We start from the raw sequence: 22,122 nt of genomic DNA on the forward strand, positions 1-22,122 counted from the left end.
AATGAGGCTGAAGGCACAGCTGCACTCTCCACCTTATATCTCCCATGCTGTTACCTTTCCCAAAGAATAAGCATCACATCCTGCCTCTCCTCACCTCTCCCCTCTCAAGAGAGCTCACTGAAACCTTCTCTGGTGCTCAGTGACTCAGGACAAACAAGAGGGACCTTGAAGAACACCCACACCTGGGATGGGCCCGAGGCAGCTCCTTCCTTGTGGCTCTTCCACACGGAGCAAAGCCAAGCTGCACATTCCATTCAGCTGCACAAGCACCCACCCAAAAGCAATGGAGCACCACTCCAGGGTGGTTCTTTCTTTCCTTCTGCATCCAAACATGCTCCCTGGAGCTCATGGGACAGGAGTCCACGTGGACACACGTCACACAACCCCAGGCTGCTTTGGGTGGGAAGGGACATTATAGCCCATCCTATTCCAAACTCTGCCATGGCAGGGACACCTCCCCCTGTCCCAGGCTGCTCCAAGCCCTGCCCAGCCTGGCCTTGGGCACTGCCAGGGATCCAGGGGCAGCCACAGCTGCTCTGGGCACCCTGTGCCAGGGCCTCAGCACCCTCAGAGGGAACAATCTCTCCTGTATAGGTAACATCAATTTCCTGTCTTTCAGTCTGAAGCCATTCCCCCTTGTCCTGCCACTATCTCCCCATATAAAATTCCTCTTCCGCCTTTCTGTAAGCCCCACGAGGCCTTTTTTTGGTTACTCCAAAATAAAGGGATTGGTGAACAAAATAAAACTCCTCCAGCACTCCAAGGACAAAGCCAAGAGTTCTGACACCAGCAGCTCCTGCCAGTGAGGGACAATTCACAGCCTGGCTCATGACACAGCCCAACCTTGGGAAGAGTGAGCCCAGGCCTCAGGTCCTTCCCCTGCACCTGGAAGGTTCCCTGGGGTGGAATTTAGGAACAAACCCCCACTCATTACCTAGCACACCTCCTTGTTTCTTTTTATTCCTCCGCCTCCTCTTGCGGGTGGGTTTCAGCCATGGACTGTCTGTCTTCCCTTTCCTCTTCAGCAGCTTCTTCTTGACACTGGACTCGGAGCTCTGAGGAAGCAGAGAGGCCACGTGCACGTCAGGCATGGTGGCACCAGGGTCCCTTTGTGGAAGAGCCCTCAGCCCAGCTCGAGCTGTGTGCGAGGACCAGGGCTCTGAAAGCAAGAGCTGCTAAGATGCCTTTAGAGCACTGAAAAGGAAACCCAGGCACACGTGTGGGTGGATTTCCTGTCAGTTCAGCAGGGCAGGCTGCACTTTCTCTTCCATGGAGGCCCTCACACCACGCTCAGGAGCAGCACTGCAGGTGGGCAGGCACGTGCACACTTCCAACTTCTCCCAAAAAATAACTGTAGAATCACAGAATATGCTGAGCAGTAAGGTAGCCACAAAGAGCACCGAGTCCAGCTCCTGGTCCTGCACAAACACCTCACCCTGTGCCTCACAGGGCTGTCCCAACGCTTCTTGAGCTCTGGCAGTTGGGTTTTCAAACTAAAATATTCATGTTTCTCCACAAAAAAAACCACTTTGCACCTGAAGGGCCACCTGGCAGGGCTGGAGTGGGCCCAGGGGAACTGAACTCCAGAGCAGCAGAGCAGCCTCCTCCCTGAGCCAGGCACAGACCAGTCATGCAGCAAACACTCAGCCACACGTATGAACCTCAACAGACTTTGGGTTTTGGTTTCAAAAAATTCAGTTGTTTAGGGTGGGGTTTCAAAGTCAACATCAGAACAGGAATCAGGCACCCCAACCCTGCCAGGTTCTAATGCATCAATCATAAAATTCATGTTCAGACTGAAACTGTCACCTCCTGATGCTTATCCAGCTGCCAGCAAAGGAAAACCCCCTGGTACCAGTACCAGCAGCTGGATCAGGCTCTACCTCCACAGGCAGCTGTGCCAGGCCCTGCTGTCCCAGTGAGGGAACATGTGGAGCTGAGTCCTGGCTCTCCAGGGTGTCTGTGCTGCCCCAAAATCCCTGAGTGTGGGCCCAGCACGTGGCTTTACCCCATCTGCATCACTCTGCTCGTGGGAGAGAGGACTGTGTGTGAGCCAGTCCTGTCTGGGAGCTCAGTGACTCAGCAGAGCTCCAACCTCTGTCCAGGATGGGGAGATCCCACCTGGGAGTGTGGATGTGGGTCCAGCCCAAGCCTTGGTGTGGGCTAACACAACAGACTGGCCTGAGCCACCCAAACCAGGGCCAGGCTGCACAGCCAGCCCCTGCTCCTCCTGGGCTGTTGCAGTGTCAGAACATGGGGAACAAGACCCTGAGGAGCTTCAGGGATTCCCTTGATATGTTTTGTGAGCATGATTCCACCTTCAGCTCAACACATCAAGAATTTTCTCAACTCCTTCTGAAGAGTTGGGTGCCTGAAAAGCTGGCTCCTCAGCCTGAAAGGCTGTTGAAGGACAGTTTCCAAGGAAAGGGGAAGGAGGCAGGCAGAGACATTCAACAAACAACCTAAATTTAAAAACCACCAGGTTCTCTTCACCAACCGTCTAAAAATAAAAAGTAGAAATCCCCAGCAGCTGCTGAAAGTCCTGACCTGGTGCTGTACAACCAAGGTCCTAGGGAGACTGTCTGTCTGTCTGTCTGTCTGTCTGAGTGCTGTTTGAGTCCCTGGTAAGAGCTGCTCACCAGGAACAGTGAATTTAGGCTGAGGGCTGGGCCAGTGGATCGGCAACAACCCCACCCCAGGAGAAGTTCGGGCTGGTGAGAAAGCTTCGCTGGCTCCTACCAGGTGCCAACTGCGCATCTGAGGAACTCGGGTACCCTCAAACACCTCTGCTAACGTTCGAATGATTAAAAGCAGTCAACACCTCATTGAAAACAACAAAAGCCTATTAGTTAGCATCAGAATGTAATTAATTGTGCCACGGATCAGGGTTAAGCACCTTGTGGAAAACAATTCTCTGTGTGTGGGTGGTTTCAGAGAATGAGTTTTGTCAAGGAGACTTGAAACTGCACCGCTTTGGCTTTGCTCTCTCTCTCTCTTTCTGGCAGCAGTGCAAAGGGGAAAAATTATTATCAACAGGCCACGGGCTGAAAAACACATTCAGCAGCCCAGCTTACCAAGTCAGACTCGTCTCCATCCTCCTCCTCCTCCCCTGATTCTATAGACTCTTGCTCTTCCTCAGACTCGCCATCATCGATCTGCAGCCACCATTTGCCCAGGAACAGAATGGGTCAGTCAGGTCGGGTCTCCCAAAACAGAGCATCCCCCTCCACCCTGGTGATCCCAGCAGAGCATCCCCCTCCATCCTGCTGTGCCCACACACATCAGAGCACCCCCAGCCCCAACCTGCACATGCACTGAGCCCAATGAGCTCCAATCACATCATGGAACATCTGTGGGGATGATAGAGGGAGAAAAAAAAAAAAAATTCGACTTCAGAATAAAGGTTTCCAACTAAATTTCAACTTCTTTGATACTCCCAAACCAGCCTCATTCCTGTACTGTGTATCAAAATTTGGGGGGAAAAAAGCAATTAGATTATTTTAGTGCTTTCCCAAGCAACACTGGGAAGATGTCTCCTACTGGTTCAGGGAATCCCAGAACTACACATGGTGGGGGCTCTGCAGAGTGGATCCCAGAACTGTGTAGGGCTGGAACTGGGGGGGAGGTGGGGAGACCCTCACAGGCACAATGGGAAGCAGGGAATGGTCACAAAGGGCCTCTCTACCATTGCTGATCCCTTCTGTCATCTTGCAGGTGAAAAAAACCCTAGACATTGCTTCAATCCATGCCCCTGCTCTCCCTGCTGCTCCATGCTGCTCCTCAGCCCCACTCAGGGCACAGGAATCACCTTCCTGGCGTTGTCTGCGTCAGACGCGCTGTCCTTGGAGGTCCTGTTGTCATCCACAGGGAACATGGCTGCCTGATCTGCTCCATGATCATCTTCCTCTTCCAGCTCATCCGAGTCCTCCTCCTCAGAGTCCACATCTATGCTTTCCCCGTTCACGTGGGGGCTGCCATCCCCCAGCTCCTTGTCACTCTGGAAGTTGCCCAAGCACACAAAACACAGAGACAACATCAATTCCTGGGACAGAGCAGCTGGATCCATCCCAGATTCTCCTCTGTGCTTGGAGCTCTAAAGCTGGCTCTGTGTCCCTCCAGAGCTCGTCCCATGTGTCACCCCACCCTGCTGGACCTGGGGACCACGAGGAGTCATTGCAGACTCACGGGGTGGCACCATGGTTAGGGGAGGAGAACCCCATTCCAGCATGGAGGGATGCAGGAAGGTTTCTAGGGAATGATAAGGGAAGTTACACCACACTGGGATTTTCATATCACTCCTTGAAATCCTAGCACTGCTTTCCTTGAATTCTAAGACCAAAACTTCAGGGCACAGGTCACAGCAAAAGCAGAATTTTGTCAGGAGTGAGTACATATCTAAACTTTTATAAGTAACCAAGTGTTTTTCTGCCCAGCCTCAAGCAGCAACCCGAGACCTTGAGGACCAAAACAAAAAAGGGCATGCTTGAAATCTCTCCAGTTGCCCAGGACTCACAGAACAGAAGGGGAACACTCATTGGAAAAGGTTTGTTTAGCAGCTGGTACCTGAACAGCCCCTCTGGAACAGTCATTCCTAAAGCAGCAAGGCTGCTCTGGGCAGGAAGCTGCAGCCAGAGGGAAGAGCAGACTCAGAAGGGAAGATGTTGATCCCAACAAGCCAGGACCCCCCTGCACCTCCACAAGGGTTTGGTGTCCAAAACAGGGACATGTAAGTGACAACAAACACGTGCAGTGGGCTCAGTGCTGCCCTTACCTTGGCACCCACAGAGGAATGAGTTATGCTCTTGAACATCTCTATCATTGTTCTCTGTTTTAACACTTTGGTCTTTTTCTTGGGAACCAGGCTATAGGTTCCCATTCTCCGTTTTTTCTTCCGAGATACTGCAGCAGCTGCAAGAGAGAAGCAGAAGGAGCCCAAAGTTTGCTCAGGAATTAAAAGAAGGGACAGAGAGCAGGGGCTGCACTGCAGAGGGACCTTGGACAAAGGCCTGGAGGGACAGGACACAGGGAATGGCTTCCACTGCCAGAGGGCAGGGCTGGATGGGATATTGGGAATTGGGAATTGTTCCCTGGCAGGGTGGGCAGGCCCTGGCACAGGGTGCTCAGAGCAGCTGGGGCTGCCCCTGGATCCCTGGCAGTGCCCAAGGCCAGGCTGGACAGGGCTGGGAGCACCTGGGACAGTGGGAGGTGTCCCTGCCATGGCAGGGGGGGCACTGGATGGGTTTTAAGGTCCCTTCAAACCCAAACCTTCTGTGATTCTATGAAATCACACCTGAGGGCATAACCTGGGAAAACTTCCCACTCCAACAGATTTATTTTCAAGTCAAGCAGAAGATGACACACAGGAATGTGCAGACACACAGACAGCTTCCTGCCAGGGCTGCAGAGCTGCCCAAACTCTGAGTGCCCTCTGCACACTCCTTCTGGCCCCACCATCAGCACACACAGCATCAAATCCTTAAATTATCCTGCATTTGGCAGTGCTGCTGGTGCTGTAAGCTGAATGGAATCCAATTGCTCAAACTGAGACTGCAAGGCCAACAATACCAACTGACAATGGAAGCAATCTGACAGTAAGTGAAGAACACACAGGGAAAAGGCACCTTACATAAAGAGCTGTTTGCCATTTAACCTCATTTCACAGCTACTATGGAAGTCTGTTTGATTCCCTTCACTCCTTCGATTGGGTCTTAAGTTGTTAACTCTCCCTCTTGGCCTTCTAATCAAACCAGACATCACAGCTCCCTGCCTGCTGCTGACTTAGGTGAGTGCACAGCAGAAGGATGCTTGGTGCAGGCTCTTTTAGGAACAGCCAGCTTCAGCACCACTGGTATTGTTTGCATTTGCACAGCCTGTTCCTTCGAAGCATTTCTTCATCTTCCATGGGAATGAAATTTCACCAGAATTTATGAAGAGAATGCTAAAAAATTCTGTGAAGCCAATTAATTTTATTTATAAGGCTGTAATTCTTGGGAAGCAGCTGTGGAGGTATTCAAAGCCCTACAGAACTGATAGAAACCTCTTCAGAACATCCAGAGGGAAAAGGGATCAAAGTGCCTCCTCCTAGAAAAGCTTTTAGTAGGAAAAAGGGAAGGGAACCCTGGAGGAGACTGAGTGGCAAAAAGGTACTAGCAGACTTTTAACCTCCTCATCTCCCTCCCAGCCCCACACACAGGTTTGGGAGGTGGGAGCTGCTCAGGACTCCAACATTCCAGCCCTTCCCTTTTCACCTGTCTGTGACTTGGTGGTGGCCACATAGCTCTGGTTCTGAGGTAGTGACTGGTGAAGGCCCGGGAGAGAGGGCAACGCCAACGGCTTCACAAAGTCCAGCATGTTCTCAAACTCCTTCTCCTTGGATTCCTTCTGATCTCTGCTGTCTCTCCCATCTTTGGGGTCTTTACTTGCATGCTGGAAAACACAAGGCAGTTAAATTGAGTTTTTGCATTGAATAAGTAATTTTTAAAAATTAGGAAATGGATTGAATTCCTTTCTCTCAACCAAAATCCCTTTCCTCTGAAGGCAGGAGCACATTCCCAGCAGGAGCACACTCCCAGCAGGAGCACACTCCCAGCAGGAGCACACAGATCAGGGGGCTTTGCCCAAACACTCCAGCCTGGCTGAGCAGCTCCCCTCAGGCTGAAGGCTGTGCAGGTGACAGGTGACCTCAGAGGTAATGACAAGGAGCAGGCTCTGTTTACACAGCTCTGGGTGGCTCTGGAGAAGAGGAACCAACTGAACCAAAGCACTTATTGCCTGTCACACCAAGCATGCTCAGCAACACTCCTGCAGAGCTGTGCTAGAGGAGCAGGCAGCAAAGGAAAGGGATTTTCCTTTTGGACAGCATTTGGCACCACTGAGCCTCACCAAAGGCTCCCCCTCTAGCCCAGCACAGAACCACAGCCAAAGCAGTGTTTGTGACACTGAGGTGCATCCACAGACAGCTGTCCAAGCTCCCTTAACCCCTTATTCCCACTCCAGCTGCTGCTGTTCCAGGCCCCAGGCAGGCTCCAGGCTCCTACTGCAAACCAAGGGGATTTTTAGTTGTTCCTGCAGCCCCTCCCAGGCACCACAGCCACTCACACCTGCTCCTGTTTGAGCCTGTACCCAAGGCAAAGTCAAATCCTGCACCTCTGCTTAGGAAAGAAGAGTTCCTACAGCTCCACAGAGAATCATTTAGGTTGGACAAGACCTTTAAGGTCACCAAGTCCAGCCACTAACCCAGCAGTGCCAAGTCCACCACTCAGCCATGTCCCTCAGTGCCATTTCTCAGCTTTTGGTGTTACTTCAATGTTCTCCTCCTCTAATTTAGGAAACAATCCCCTTCCTGTGTGTCTAATTCCATTTTATGTACCCTAAAAGCCTCAGACAGAGAGGTCCAGACTGTGTTTGTGTTCCCTTTTCCCATCTGTGTTTATTCTTTAAACAGCCATGGCTTGGTTTGATGGTGCTTTCATTCCTGTGCCTTTTGTGTCAAGTGTGCCAAAGGGAAGCCAAGGTCAGGGCAAGGCCCCTTAGTCCAGTTCACTCAAACATTTTCCTGTCCCAGCCCAGCAAGGAGGTACCTGGTGAGACAAGGAAACACATGGAGGAACATGAAACAAAGTCCCTGCTTGTCCTTCTCTGCCACAGGGTCAGCAGACATTGGGGTGGAAGCTGCCTCTGCTGTGCCATTTCACACTGGATTTGCCCTCTGATTTATCCCACTGCCTCCAGCTGGGCAGCAGGCAGGCCTGGCAGAGCTGCTCCAGCAAAACAAGAGAACAAGCAGCAGAACACAAGGAGAGACTGGGAGAATTGGGATTGCTCAGCCTGGAGAAGAGAAGGCTCTGGGGAGACCCCATTGTGGCCTTCCAGCACCTGAAGGAGCTACAAGAGAGAGAGAGACTCTTCACAAGGGCACAGAGTGCCAGGACACAGGGAATGGCTTCACACTGAAAAAGAGTGGGGTTAGATGGGATATTGGGAATTGGGAATTGTTCCCTGGCAGGGTGGGCAGGCCCTGGCACAGGGTGCCCAGAGCAGCTGGGGCTGCCCCTGGATCCCTGGCAGTGCCCAAGGCCAGGCTGGACAGGGCTGGGAGCAGCCTGGGACAGTGGAAGGTGTCCCTGCCTTGGCAGGGGTGGCACTGGATGGCTTTAAGGTCACTTCCAACCCAAACCATTCCATGATTCTAAGGTTTAAGTACTGCTCCACTTACAGGAGAATCTTCTTTACAGGACTTGTGAAGCAACAGCTGAAAAACCCAAGCAGAAAGAGGAATGCAGGCAGAAGCAAGGCTGGAATAAAAAGCAGGAAGCAATAAAAGCACTCAGGTTCAGCCAGGCAGCCCCAGCCACTGCTCTCCAGCAATGTGACCTTGGGAACAAACAGGGAAGAGGCTGATTCCCCTAATTAGGCTGTGCCACGTGTGTGGTGCTGGCAGAGGCAGGCCCAGCAAAGCCCTAATGATAATCAGAAATGACCCACAGCAAAAGGCCATCAAAGTGCCAATGATTCCTGCATCAAGCCCATAACTTATGGCTCAATTGCCACAGCTTTTCTAAAAGGGCAGCAAGTCTTGGATTAAGGATTTCAAAGATGACAAATCCACCACAGCCTTTGATATGTTGTTCCAATGCTTAATTGCTCTCACTGTCAAATAATTAAATGCATTATGTTTTTGCAACTGAATTTAAAAGCCCTGTCTCATCAGAACCTCTCACTCCCAGGAGATACTTATGGAGTATGACCAACTTCTTTTTTTTTTCTTTTTAAACTTTCTCTTCAATGATTTTAATAGAATGAACAAATTAAGTGGCCATGGGATCATTTTCTGGATCACTCCTGAGTCTGCTCCCAGCTGTTCTACCCCTTAAAAAATGCACGTCAGGAGTGCAGGGCACAGGATGCCAAGAATAGTCTCAACAATACTATTTATACCTCTTAAAAGTCCTGAGTTTATAGATCTTAAAGGTTAACAGTAACTCTTGGCTACACAATTATTCTGAGAATTCTCAAGTCCCCTGATATATCCAATGCTTTCCATTTCTAACTTAAAATTAGAAAAATGAGCTTGGGACAGGCAGATCTGGCACAAGTGTAAACAAGGGCTGCATTTTGTGTTCTCTAAGTGCAGGTTTTTGCAACTGGTCTCTAATAAAAGGTGCTGTTACTCCCAGACACCAGGAATTCACATTCAGGCCATGCCAGGCTGCTTGGAAGAATACAATCCAATTTTTAAATTTAAAAGTATTATGTTATTAGCTTGGGGGTTTTCTCTGTCTCCATAATTACAACAGAGAAATAAATTTAAAATCTTCAACAGGCTGCAAAACAACTGCTAAATGTGAGTTTTTCATGGCAATTCTGCTAAAAAGTTTTTTTTAATCAAATCAAGTCTAGTGCAATAAAGATTCACTTGGAGGCATATGCAGCCTCCAAGAATAAAAAACAAGAATTCCCAGAAAGGGGTGAAGAGATTTCTTGTGTTTATAAAAATATAACATCTAAGAATTGTAATAAAAAGGATCAGCAGAAATTTTTAAGTCAGTTTTCTCACCTGGTTCTCAGCTACATAAAACAATCCCATCTTTGCTGTTCTTATTGAACAGGTTTCACCCACAGTTTGAGAGAAGCACTGAGAGCAGAATGCCATGCAAAGGAGACTCCAGGATGCAGTTTGAGCTCCCTGTGCTCACGTGTTGTGGGCTACTGGAGGCCAAGAAAGGGCCATAAATGAGAGAGAAAAAGAAACTGCAACACCAACATCTTCATTTCTTGCAGCTTCTCATGTGGTACCAGCTCATCCTATGCAAAGGATTGGAAAGTCACAACTTTGTGTAGGGAATAGTGAAGAATGTGGGCAGATATTCCAACATTTCTAGCAATGGTTGAGCCTGCAAACAGCAAAAATGGGACCACCACTATGTGCAACCCCACTGTGAGAAATACAGCCAAGAATTGGGGCAAGAACAGGATATTTGATGTGTTTACAAAAATTAAATTCAAGTACTGTCTACATTTTAACAGGGTCAACCACATTTTTATTATTGGCACAGAAGTGCCCAACAGCAGCAGGGGGAAGTTATTAAAATGGCAGAAGACAGAATATCCTCAGTTGTTTTGGGTTTTTCCCTGAAAGCAAAACTACAGAACAAACCAACCTCAGCAATGGACCCTCATGTTGGCTCCATAAACTCCACGTGACATTTTTCCCACTGCCCAGCATTTAAAGGGTCTTTCCATCACTAAAACCAGCAAGATGGGAGAGAGACCAGTGTTGGTGGAAGGACACAGGCACAGGTCCTGCCTGGGAGCAAGGCAGCTCTAAGCACTGCAGAAAGGCTCTTGATGCCTGAAACCACCTCAGGCTGAGATTATGGGCTCCCTTAGCTCTGTGCTCTGCAGGACTCTCATCTCCAGCACACAAGGAGCTGCAACCCAGAGCCAACAGGGCAGGAGGAGTGAGCTGAGCAGCACTGCCATGGGGCAGCTGCCAGGAGCAGCTCTGCCTCTCCATCCATCAGGAACAGGGTCAGGAGAGTTGTACCAAGGCACTGCCTTTGAAGAGCACAAAGCAGCAGCTCCCAGGGGGATCTGCCTCTAACAACTGGTGAGTGGTGGTTAAGCAAGAAATATCAGTCTGCTATAAAAAATTGATCACAAGCAGATGACAGTGCCTGTAGGAGCTCTAGTGGTGCTGCTCTGCCTTTTCTCTGCTGCTGCAGGATTGTGTTTTTCACTGCTGAATTTCAGCAGCCTGATCAAGCCTCACCTTGGAGCAACAAACCTGCAAGGCTTTGGTCTTAGTCTAGATCAGATTAATGATCTGCTGATTAATATGTGCCCATTAGAGGGGGGATACCATGATGACTCGATTACAATTGCACTGATCTGAGTGCAGTCACATACCTACATAAAAACATGATTTAGGCAGCCAGGTAGACTGAGCTGGAGTGTAGATGTGGCCCCAAACCTGCACTCCACGTGTTTCTGAAGCAGAGCACTCAGGGGTGTGGATCTCATCCCTGTCCCCTCCTGCACCAAACTGCCCCGAGGCAAGGGAGGGTCACACATCAGTCAAAACAAACAGGGGAGCCCAGGGCAGACATGCCACCGGGGCTCCTGACCCTACCAAACCTCTCTGCTGGGGCCAGGGCCGTTATTTCAGTGGGCTGTGGTCAGAGCTGGGGCAGCACCTCGAGCCAGCACGGCCACCTCCAGCAGCAGCAGTTGGATATCAGGTTAAATGAACTGCACAGCCTTCACTCTCACTCCCTCTGCAGCAACCCCTCTCTTTAAGGAGCCCAGTGGCAGCACTGTCACTCCTGAAGGAGGTTTCCCATCAGGGAAGATGGGGAAGGGTCTGGAGGGGCTGTGAGGAGCAGCTGAGGGCTCTGGGATTGTTCAGCTGGAGCAGAGTGAGGGCAGAGCTCAGGGGGCTGCAGCTCCTCCCGAGGGGCAGCTCCCATCTCTGCTCTGGGACAGGGACAGGAGCCAGGGCACGGCTGGGGCTGGGCAGGGCAGCTCAGGATGTTCTGCCATGCCATGATATTTAACTCTGCCCAAGCTCACACACATTGACTTCACTCTTTCAGACCAGTGGAGCACACCTGGATACCCCTCAGGAGAGGGTCCTGGATGGACCTTCTGAGTCCTCCCCAAGGACACAATATCCCCATTATCACCACCCCATTAGGCCCTGTCCCTTTTCTTTATGTTTCCTGTACATGGGAGGGTCAGAGCTTGCTGAGCAATCCCAGACCCCTGCAAGAGATGGCCACAGGGTGTTCTCCAGGCCAGAGGCTCCTGCAGAGCAGCCCCAGGCCAGCACAGCACAGCAGCACCACAAAGGAGGCAGTTTAAAAGCTCTGGGATCGGGTATTTAATGGCAGTGCTACCTAAGGGAATAGTCTGATGAACATTGGTAGAAAGACCTACATAAGCAAAGCATCCCCTGCTCCAAGCTCTTCCTCCCTGCCCACATTGTCTCCCCCAGTTGAACTGGCACCTGGCATTTTGGGGACACACTGTGAATCAGGCCAAAACACTCATTTAAAGGATTTTTGTACTACTGACCCAGTCCTCTGCATAGCATAAAAAAATACCACCAGAGACACATACCCCAAACTCCAGCCCTGTGGTCACCAAGGAAAGGAAACACAACTTGGGACTCCTAATTCATCCATCTGCTCCTCCTGTCTCCAAGGTAACTCTGGGATGCTCTCACTGCCTTTCCCACCCTTCACCCCTTATGTTTTACTGGAGTTAAGCTCAGCAGCTGGTTCCCAAGCAGGAGGAGCCTTCTCCAAGCACAGCACACACAGACAGACACACACTTGCCTTTCAGTCTGCTGCTGGCCCTGGAAACTTTTGGGTTCTTAACAGGGCTGTAAAATGGATTAGCAGTGAAAGAAAGATTCTTCCAAAAGGGCAGTGCTTGTGTTACTGCTCTGTTCAGAAGGGGAGCAGAAATGATGCTCTCTGCTCAAAAACCACCTTAAACATGCGACAACATCAATTAAAATTGTCACCTGTTTGAGATTCAGCTTCAATCCCAATTCAGGAAGCAACTCCTAAACAGAGAAAAAGCTGGTTAAATTGGTGAGAAAATTCTCTTCTTCCTTTCAGAGACCAATTCACATGTGCAGGAAAAGGTTACCAAGGTCCCCTGACACCTACTGGATTACAGAAAACAATTTCTTGGCCCCAGTGGGTTTCTGCAAGAGCCAGGGGGAACAAATGTTCACACTTTGCAGGCAGCAAAATACCTTCCTCCCCTCCTCCTCCCAGGAACAGTTCTGCACAAACAGTTTCACCAAGAAAACAACGATGCCCTACAAAATATTAGCCAAGCAAACTACTGTGTCCTGCAATATCAGTTCCTGGGTGATTTCCACAATTTGTTTCCCAGGATACAGCACCTGATTTTACAGAGGTTTTAAAGGGGAGAATGTGTGAAGGTTGGTACAGGAAAAGCTCCTGAGCTGAGGAGCCTCCTCTAAGCAGCTGAACAAAGAATTCATTGGGACAGAAAAATGACAGCTAGCAAGGACTCTGCTGCTCCAAAGAAAATAGCATGTAAATTCCAGAGACAATGGGGAAAAATGAGGTAGTAATTATCAGGAAGGCTGAACACACAGATGTTTTATTGTCTTGCAGAACTGAGATCAGATCTTGGGTTCCCATTCAGCTGCAGAGGCTTGAGCAGAGAACATGGGAACAGCCTCTTCTCACCACCCTTCCTGGGAATGTTGCTCCTCTCCCTATTTTAAGCCCAAGGCAAATGCCCAGAGGAGCTGAGGACAGGCTATGTACTTTCTAGAGCAACCCAACAAGTGCAGGCTTGGGTTTTTTGAAGCTGCTTTTGTCATGTGAGCAAAGAAGGACCAGCAGCCCCATCCCAGTGAGCTGTGTCCCAGCACTCCCAGAGCTCCCAAACACCCCATGCCAGCTCCCAGAGACAAACCTTGAAGCCCAAGGGTTGAACAGAAATATTCTTCTGATGTACCATAAAACATGAATGAGGGAAACACTCCCTCCCAACCTAGCAGTCACCTCTTAGGAGGGAATGGCCTCTCTCAATTGCTCAGCCCCACAGGATCTCTCTCTGCTAAATTCCACCAGGGTCTGGGAGTTTGCCTGGCCTAATTCCAGTGCACAACTGGAGGCTGCAAAGCCTTCCTTGGCTAGGAGACACCCTGAGATGGATGGGAGATGGATGGCAGCTGGGCTTCCCTGTGCAAGCCAGGAAACACAGGCAGGGTGAGAGCAGAGCATTCAAACACAGCCAGGGCAAGGCAGAGGGAAATGAGTGCTCAGGGGGGCTGGCTGGAAACCCCGGCAGGCAGCTGGGGCTTCTGCCCCTCTCCCAAGCCTGGTGCCCACAGGTTGGTGATCTTGCTGTGCCCTTTGGACTCCCAGCTGCTTCCAGAGGCACAGGTGGTGCCACAGCCACGGGACCTTTCCCCATCTGGGGCTGGCAAGGTGCCACCCTCTGTTTTCCCTTTTTTCTCTCTCTTTCCCTTCTCCAGAGCACAGGTTTGGGCCCTTCACACCTCACACTGCTGTGCTGAGATGAGGAGGACATCTGAGGGCCCCTGTGGATCTGCTGGATCTCAGCACCAATGCATTGCACCAACCTTGACCAGGCTGCAGCAGGTTCCATGCATTTCTGGGAATGACTCCCATGGCTCACCCTTCCCTTGAGCTAAAGGCCAGTCTCCCTCCACCCTCAGACACAGCACCATGAGAGGATCCAGCTCACTGTGGTCATATAAAGCATCACAGGCATGAAAACCAACAGCTTACAGTGGAGATCTGCCTGTTGCAGGATCTATTCCCTACCTCTGGCAAAGAACAAAAAAAATAACCAAACTTGTCAATAACCATGACAAAGAGAAGCCCATTTCTGTCCTCCCCACTATGACATGAATGCAGCAAATGACATTTCCTTATGCCTCCAAAAAAAAAAGCAGGGCTCTGCTTTATTAAGTGATGGTAAATCCACCCCTAAGGATTCTGGAGAGAACATTTCCCAATGACATGGAGAGAAAACATCATCGGTTTTAGCCCTACAATGATTCCTACAGCAAAGCAATCAAGCTGCCTCACAGATCAGCTCCTTGACAGCTTCTGAGCTTAGGAGGAGCCTCAAGTTTACATGCTATGCTTAATTTCCTTTGGGTTGACCTCAGAAAAAATCTAATTTGTTTCACAAGCAGCTCTGGATGTCAGCAGAGGCTGATGAGCAATAAAGCCATGAGAGAAAGGCCATTTAGTGTCTCACACAGATCTGTTGGAGGAGGCAATTGATCAATTATATATTTAGAAACACACTGGGGAGGGGAGCTGCTGGTGCCCATGTGACCAACTACTTTAACACTTCTGTCTGGAGGAAGAGAAAAAAATAAAATAAAAAGAACTAAGTAACTAAATAACTAAATAAATACAGATATAGATATAAAACGTAAAAAAATAATAAAAACACCAATCCACTCAGCAGGCAAGCTCTGAACACCACGTGTTGCCAGGCAGCCAGGTATCCCCCAGACCCCCAGAGAAAGCCAAGAGCAAGCCCAGCAGCAGCAGCAGCAGCAGCTCTGTGCTGGGCAGGTACATTACCAGGCTGGGGGTGGGTTTAGGCATTGTCTTCCGTGCTCTGTGCACCTTGACTTCAGCATTAGCAGCAGGGCCTTTTTTAGCATCCGTGTCCTTGCTGCCCTCTCCGAGCTTGCTTGGCATCGTGGCTTGGAGCTGGGCAAAGGACCCCACAGTCCTGCCTTTGCCTGCTCCTCCAGGCAGGGTTTTTGCAGCATGGCCAGTGAGAGAAGCAAAGCTGGTAGTCCTTAGAGGCTGCTCCTGTGCCATCTGCTTGGTGAGGATATATCCATTGCTCCCTGTGACAGAAGTCTGTGTGAAGTCATTTGCTTTCAGGTGGTTTTGCTTCCCAGGCTCGCTGTCCGAAATGCCATTTTCTGCTATCCTATTTAATTTAGTAGAAGAGTCCTGCTGGCTCACTTTCGTGTTGTCCTGAGTGTTTTTCGCTGGGTTTGGGTGGCCCCCACCCTCGCTGTGCTCACAGGAACCGTTGGTTTCACCATCTACTGCCATTTTTGGTTCCCCCACTTGCTTTTCTGTAGCGCTTTCATCTGCAGCCATGGCATTAAACCCTGGAGGGAGAGGGAGGAAGAGAGGAGAAAAGGGTCACAAGTGGTGTTGAAACTCCCAAGCTGTACTCCAAGCACAGCTCCTCACAGTGGAAGAGCACCCTGTCCTCCAGCACCCTGCCTGATGTAAGTCACAGAATCCCAGAATATTTAGGGTTGGGAAAGACCTCCAAGATCATCCAACCATGGATCAACCACCACCACATCAACTAAAGCACAGCACTGAGTGCCAAGCTGTTCCCTCACCCACCTGCCCAGCCCTCCTGGCTCCTCACACTGTGACATTTGGGGTGGGTGGCCCAGGTGACAGCAGGGCACTTACTCCCGCTTGCCTGAGCTGCAGATGTGGCCATTGATTCCCAACAATGGATTTTCCAAGGTAAATATTATCTCTGGCTTTTCCAATAACTGCATTTATTGCACCATATGTCAACACCTCACCCTGCAAACAAAACTCTGCCCCATCTTGCATCTGGATCTCTGGCAAAGCCCTTCCCAAAGCCAGTCTGACACAGAAAAGCTTTGCTGGTTGGGCTGTCCCAGGGAGCTTTTATGGCCCACACACAGCCCAGCAGCCAAATGTCCACATCAGGGCTCTGCTGCTACAGGGAACATCCCAAGGAGTAACTCCCTGGCTATCCCAGCTCTCCTGGGAATGTTCTTCAGTGGGAATTGGCTCTTTCAGCACCACAAAGCACAACAGGACTGGGATTCATGGTGTCATTTCAGAGGGAACAGCAGGAGTAAACACAGGAGTGAAGCGTGGTAAATGCATTTTTAGACTAAAATAATTCTATGATTCAAATGCAGCAAGGTTTTTGCAGCCTGACAAAGCTCACACACAACAATGCCCACATAAAACAAACATTTTCAACATTTCCCTGCTCCTCCATCAACGACTTTGTCCCACCAAAGATTTAAAATCCAAGCTGAAAAATCCAACTATGAATGTCACATACTTGCAGAAAAAGTTTCTGACATGACAGCCCAGCAGCTCCCCAAGGAACCAGGAGTGATAACAATTCACTGGCACGCTCAGAGCAATGATTACATCAACCTGCTGTTAGGGATTCCTTGGCTTGTTTTCCTTCCAGAGAGCAGACAGTTATGAAAAGCAACATGAGAAGTACGGGGAGAGCTCTGTCAGAGCAGGGGGGATTGATTCAAACCAGCTCCCATCAAAGCAATTTTCACCTGCAGGATCCAAAGAGCCTGGAGTCACACTGGAGGAACAGCCAGACCACTGGGTACCAGCACCTCACTTCACACTGCCCTCAGAGCACAAACAAGGAGAAGAACATTCTGAACAACATTCTGAACAACATTCTGAACAACATTCTGAATCCCAGAACCAAGGCTGCAAAAACCCCCAAGACCTTTGAGTCCAACCTGTGCCAAATCCCCACCTCGTCACCCAGCCCAGAGCCCTGAGGGCCACCTCCAGGTGTTCCTTGGACACCTCCAGGGATGGGGACTCCAAACCTCCCTGAGCAGCCCCTTCCAATGAAGAAATTCCACCCTGAGCCTGCCCTGGTCCAGCCTGAGGCCGTTCCCTCTCCTCCTGTCCCTGTTCCCTGGGAGCAGAGCCCGACCCCCCCGGCTGTCCCCTCCTGTCAGGAGCTGTGCAGAGCCACAGGGGCCCCCCTGAGCCTCCTTTGCTCCAGGCTGAGCCCCTTCCCAGCTCCCTCAGCTGCCTCACAAATGTTTCTTCTGACCTGGCAAGAACCTGGTGCCAAGCTAACTCATGAAGGACCACCAGGACCCTAGGATGACAAGTCCAGTGTGCCTGGAGCAGCTCCAAGCACAGGCAGCTCCCTGCAAAGGCCAGCAGGGAGGAGACCCAGCACCACCCAGCTCACCAGAACAGCTCTTCCCAAAACCCACCCAAATTCTCTTTCTATTTTCATTGGGAAAAAAAAATAACTCCCCTTTTTCCTACCCTTTTTAATGCATTTGTTTAGTCCATCTTAATCATGGAATCACAGAATATCCTGAGCTGGAAAGAACCACCAGGATCATCAATCCAGCCCCTGGCCCTGCCCAGACACCCCAAGAGCTCCACCCTGGGCATCCCTGGCAGCTCCTGGAGCTCTGGCAGCCTCGGGGCCGTGCCCATTCCGTGGGGAGCCTGGGCAGTGCCAGCACCCTCGGGGGGAAGAACCTTGCCCTGATATTTAAGATCTCCTTCCCTCTGTGTTGACCTGAGAGATTTGGGTACACCTCCTGCCCAAACAGCACTGGCAGCTCTAGATTCTACAAGTGATGCACTCCACTATCTCAAACAACCATCTGAGATCTAAAGATATTTCCAGCAAACTGAAAGCCTTCTTAGGCCTGGTCAGTACATGTGAAGCATCCAATCCAACCCCTGGCTGGACACATGGTCAGTGCTGGACTCACACCAGGCTCTGCCCAGGGCTGTCTCAAAGGCCTCCAGGAGCACCTGACCTCTCCAGACTCAGACTGCCCCTCCGTTAAGAGGGGGACAGTCCCTCTGATGCTCCTGATTTCCAGCTGAAAGCCACAGATGTTGGACACAAAGCATCTTTGCAGATGTATCTGGAAGTCTCTCCAAACCCTGAGTGGTCACTCTGCCCTGGGGATGGGCTCTGGCCATTTTTCCTGCTGAGACACTGCACTAAGAGATCCCTTCCCCCTCATTCCAGGCAACTCAGCCAGGGACTGCCTCCCACGTGGGCTCTGCTGGCTCACAGCCTCCAGAGAGAGCCCCACAACATCCAAAAATCGCTCCCCAGGGCTCTCTGGAGCAGACAGAGACACGAACCCCACCTGCAGGAGCAGTGACTGAGGGTTCTCCAAGCAGGATTCAAAGTTATCACCTCCACTTGCTCCCTCTCACACCATCCAGACCTCCCTGAGTACAGAAAGAGGCACAAGGGATTGGTTTTGATAGCAAAAACTCTGGAAGAAGATAAAGTGCTCCTTTTTCCACTGTTTTATTTAACTATTTGAAAAGCTGTGGGCAGAGGGAGCCACAACTATGCCTTTATTCTTTCAATTCTTGTTTCTCTTTCTGCATTCAGGGTCTTTAAAAGGCCATTTAAGCAATTATTGCAGCAAAGTCAGTGCCAGGAAAAAAAATGCAAAGCAACAAAAAATAAGTTCTCTAACCACAGCTGGAGGTTTCTAGAGCCCAGCTTTAGGCACCTGGCTGAATGAAGCCCTCAAGATTTGTTGATTTAAACACTGTGCTCTCCCACCAGAGCAGTCAAATAACTTTAGTGGCTGCCTATGAGATAAACTGAATAAGCAGAGGGCAAGAATTGCTCTACCTGCCATGAAAGCAACCAAAACAATGTGAATTAGAGCACTGCCCTAGGGAAAAAGTAACTGCATTACTCCAGAAAGCATCACGGGCTTTATGAAAAATCCATGAGGCTGAAATTAAAATCACACACACACACACACACACACAAACACACCTATTTCCCTTATTGTGAAATGCAATCTGATTGACTGTGGAAGTGGCACCAGCCTTCCAAACCTGTGTGAACAGATGTCTGATGAAACAGAGATATGGAACTTCACAGCAGAGGCCAAGAGAAACCACAATTCCCTCCAGCCTCCAACAAGCCTGAGACACTGCAAGCAGGATCCTCCCTTTCTTTGGGGTAAAACCCCTCTGTTCTCCCATCCCCTCTTCTGGCAGCACCAAACCAAAGCCATGAGCAGTTTGGAATGGCATTGTTCCCTACACACTGAGCTCCTGCACAGCTCTGGGCTCCTGCATGCAGCACCAGCCCATCATCCCCACCTCAAACCCAAACTGAAGAGCTGCCCTTGGAGGATCAGTTTATGTCAAGAGCTGCCTCACAATTTGTAGGGTTGGGTTTTCCCGACCAAGACACCTGATGTGGGGACAGGAAAGCAGGAATTGCCATCCCAGGTTCACCAAGGGCACCTGCACAGCACTGCTGAACAGGCACAACTGCACACATTTCACAGCCCTGCTGAACTCTGGCCCACTGACAGGGCTGGGAACACAAACCAGAGCCAGCAGGAGCCTCCCAGTGACAATACTGAATCCAACAGCCCACAGAAGCTCTTCCACAGCTCCAGACACCTAAAGAAACACTTCTTCCTGATGTGACCTTTTCATCCCCCCTTTTTCATTCCCAAAAAAAAGCTTCACTGAAAACCTGCTAAAATCCTCATTTCAAACACACCTCGTGGCAGTGAGTTCTCCCCTTGAAAATGCTGTTCAGCAGCTTTTCTGCTCCTGTGCTGCAAGTGCAAGGGAATTATAAACCCAAAGTTTTTAGTTCTCTAAAACTTTGTGACTTTACAGCATTCATCCCTTCTAAGTAGGGCAAAACAAGGTTTTCTCCACATTCAGTTTTCTCTCCAACTCACTCACTGGTCCTTGATCTACAACCATCCTTTCTTTAATTAAAAAGAACTAAAAGGTAGGAAGTTCCAGCCTGCATCCATGAAGTGTAATCTCATTAATTAGAAGCATTCCAGTTTTTTCAAAGCTCCTTTAGACATCCCCCATGCCAGAAAAGCTTCTCCCATGGACCCCAACACTGCCTGAATGCCCACCTGAGCTGGGATTCATTTAAAACCCAGGTAATTTAAAACCCAAGAGATTTACTGGTGTATTTGAAGTTGATACCAAGTTGGCACAAACTTCAGTAAATACATATTATTTAGGGGCTGGGTACATTTTAGTAACACAAGGAATTTAAGACACAAGAAGTTGGGCTATTCCACTATGCCTGTGACTCCACCTGGCAAAGAACACCCAATGATAAATTTAAATCCCTGCTCTGATTTAACCCCCTGAGAGCACTGCAGAGCTCCCTGCCCTCCCCAGGCTCAGGCTCAAGTTTTCCTCTCAGAACATCACAGTTGTCCAAAATGGAATTAAAATTCCCCTAAAGAAAACAGACTCTGATGAAAGTAGGAGAAAAGCTAAGCCAGGGTGAGACCACCTCATCTAATTTTAGGTGTCTAAAAGGCAGCTCAGACTCCAAGGGTCCCCAAGACACTGCTGTAACCAACAGAGAGAACCCACAAAAAAGCAACACACAACCCACAAAAGCAGCACAGGCTGACTTTAAAAAACTGATTTTTGGGAAAACTCACCCCAGCCTGGACCATGTCTGACCTGCCTGCTACCATGTCTAAGCAGAAATGAGCTGGATTAATTCAGAATTAGAATGATAACTTTAAAAAACCCCCAAAATTAGGCAACATTAAAGCCACCTCTGCTCTCCCAGCCCAGCCACTGGTTCCTCTTTGCTGTCTTTGCCTGCTGGGGTTTCCAGCCCTTCCAGCAGAGCCAGACCTGGCTCCAGTCCTGCCCTGGAGCTTGCCAGAGCTGGGCCCAGCCTGCCAAACCTTATCTGTAGGCAGAGGCTGTCTAACAGATGTGTTAGTGTCCCCAGCAGCCATCCTGGGCACAGCCTCAGGGGACACAAGCACCTCTGTGGGACCCACAGAAACTTCCTATCTGAGGGAGGCCAGCGATCAACTCAAAACTCAGTGTCACCTGGACAGTGCTCTGAAAAAAACAAAGGCTTCAATGTATTTTTAAAGTTTGGAGTTCACTGCTCAGTGAAACAAAACAAGAAAATTATGCAAATGAGCCCTTGCACTCCAGGCCAAAGTGCAGCCACCAGGTCTGAGGGAAAGGAGAGTGAAAAAGAAAAGAAATAAAAATAAAAATATATTCTGCAACAAGTGCACTACTATCCTATCTGGAACTTTTACACATTTTTCTGAGCATCTTGGTGCTGAGAAAGGTGGAGGCAAGACACTCTGTGCCTGTGGGATTTTCCATGCATTTCCAGAGCCCTCAGCACAGCCAAGAGGCTTCAGCTGCTGCAAGAAAAACGTTTAACCAAAGACAGGGCTTAAATGAACTTAGCTTAAATGAACTAAGCAAAGACAGAGCTTAAAGGAAAAGCTCAGGATTTGGAAGGGCAGAGCAAGAAGTGCATACAGCTGTATTTATACACACTTACATCTCACAGATGTTCTACCTTAACCATCCTTAAAACACCACAGATCCCACAGCCTTTGACTCGATACCCAACTGTCCTGCTGGATAAAAGTGAGAAAAGCACCTGCTTTTAATCTTTGTGTTACAGCTGTTCCCTCCCCTCTTCCTCCTCTAACTCCAACAAAAAGGAAAACTGCCAGGCAGAGAAGAGCCCAAGCATGAAGATGTTGGGGCTGAAACCACACAGATGAGGGAGAGGGGCAGCTGGAAACCCTGAATCCATTGGGAAGGAAAGCACCCCCTCCATCAATGAAGGCTGGAAGCAACCTGAGCAACCTGACCCAGTGATGCCATCTCTGCCCATGGCACTGGGCTGGAACTGGATCCTCTTTAAGGTCCCTTCCAACCCAAATCAGTCTGGGATTCTGGGACTGAAGCCAAAAAACAGAGCTTTTTGAAGCCAAGAAATGCAGACAAATGTGTTCTCAG

The 22,122-nt window shown here is 49.7% G+C and overlaps 1 protein-coding gene across 14 annotated transcripts in view; it reads right to left on the reverse strand.

Moving 5' to 3' along the window:
• Positions 1-22,122, reverse strand: part of EHMT1 (euchromatic histone lysine methyltransferase 1) — a 120,456-nt gene that overhangs the window by 37,028 nt on the left and 61,306 nt on the right. For 12 of the 14 annotated variants that reach the window (XM_059865509.1, XM_059865507.1, XM_059865515.1 and 9 more), the window contains 7 exons: positions 15,121-15,668; positions 12,531-12,572; positions 6,249-6,426; positions 4,772-4,908; positions 3,809-3,997; positions 3,075-3,155; positions 935-1,055 (listed from right to left, as the gene is read on the reverse strand). In XM_059865509.1, coding sequence (XP_059721492.1) covers positions 935-1,055; positions 3,075-3,155; positions 3,809-3,997; positions 4,772-4,908; positions 6,249-6,426; positions 12,531-12,572; positions 15,121-15,668 — 1,296 coding nt within the window. The remainder of the gene's footprint in view (positions 1-934; positions 1,056-3,074; positions 3,156-3,808; positions 3,998-4,771; positions 4,909-6,248; positions 6,427-12,530; positions 12,573-15,120; positions 15,669-22,122) is intronic. The other 2 variants (XM_059865520.1, XM_059865508.1) reach the window with 1 other exon arrangement.

Source organism: Haemorhous mexicanus, chromosome 21, assembly GCF_027477595.1.
Source record: "Haemorhous mexicanus isolate bHaeMex1 chromosome 21, bHaeMex1.pri, whole genome shotgun sequence".
Classification (NCBI taxonomy): domain Eukaryota; kingdom Metazoa; phylum Chordata; class Aves; order Passeriformes; family Fringillidae; genus Haemorhous; species Haemorhous mexicanus.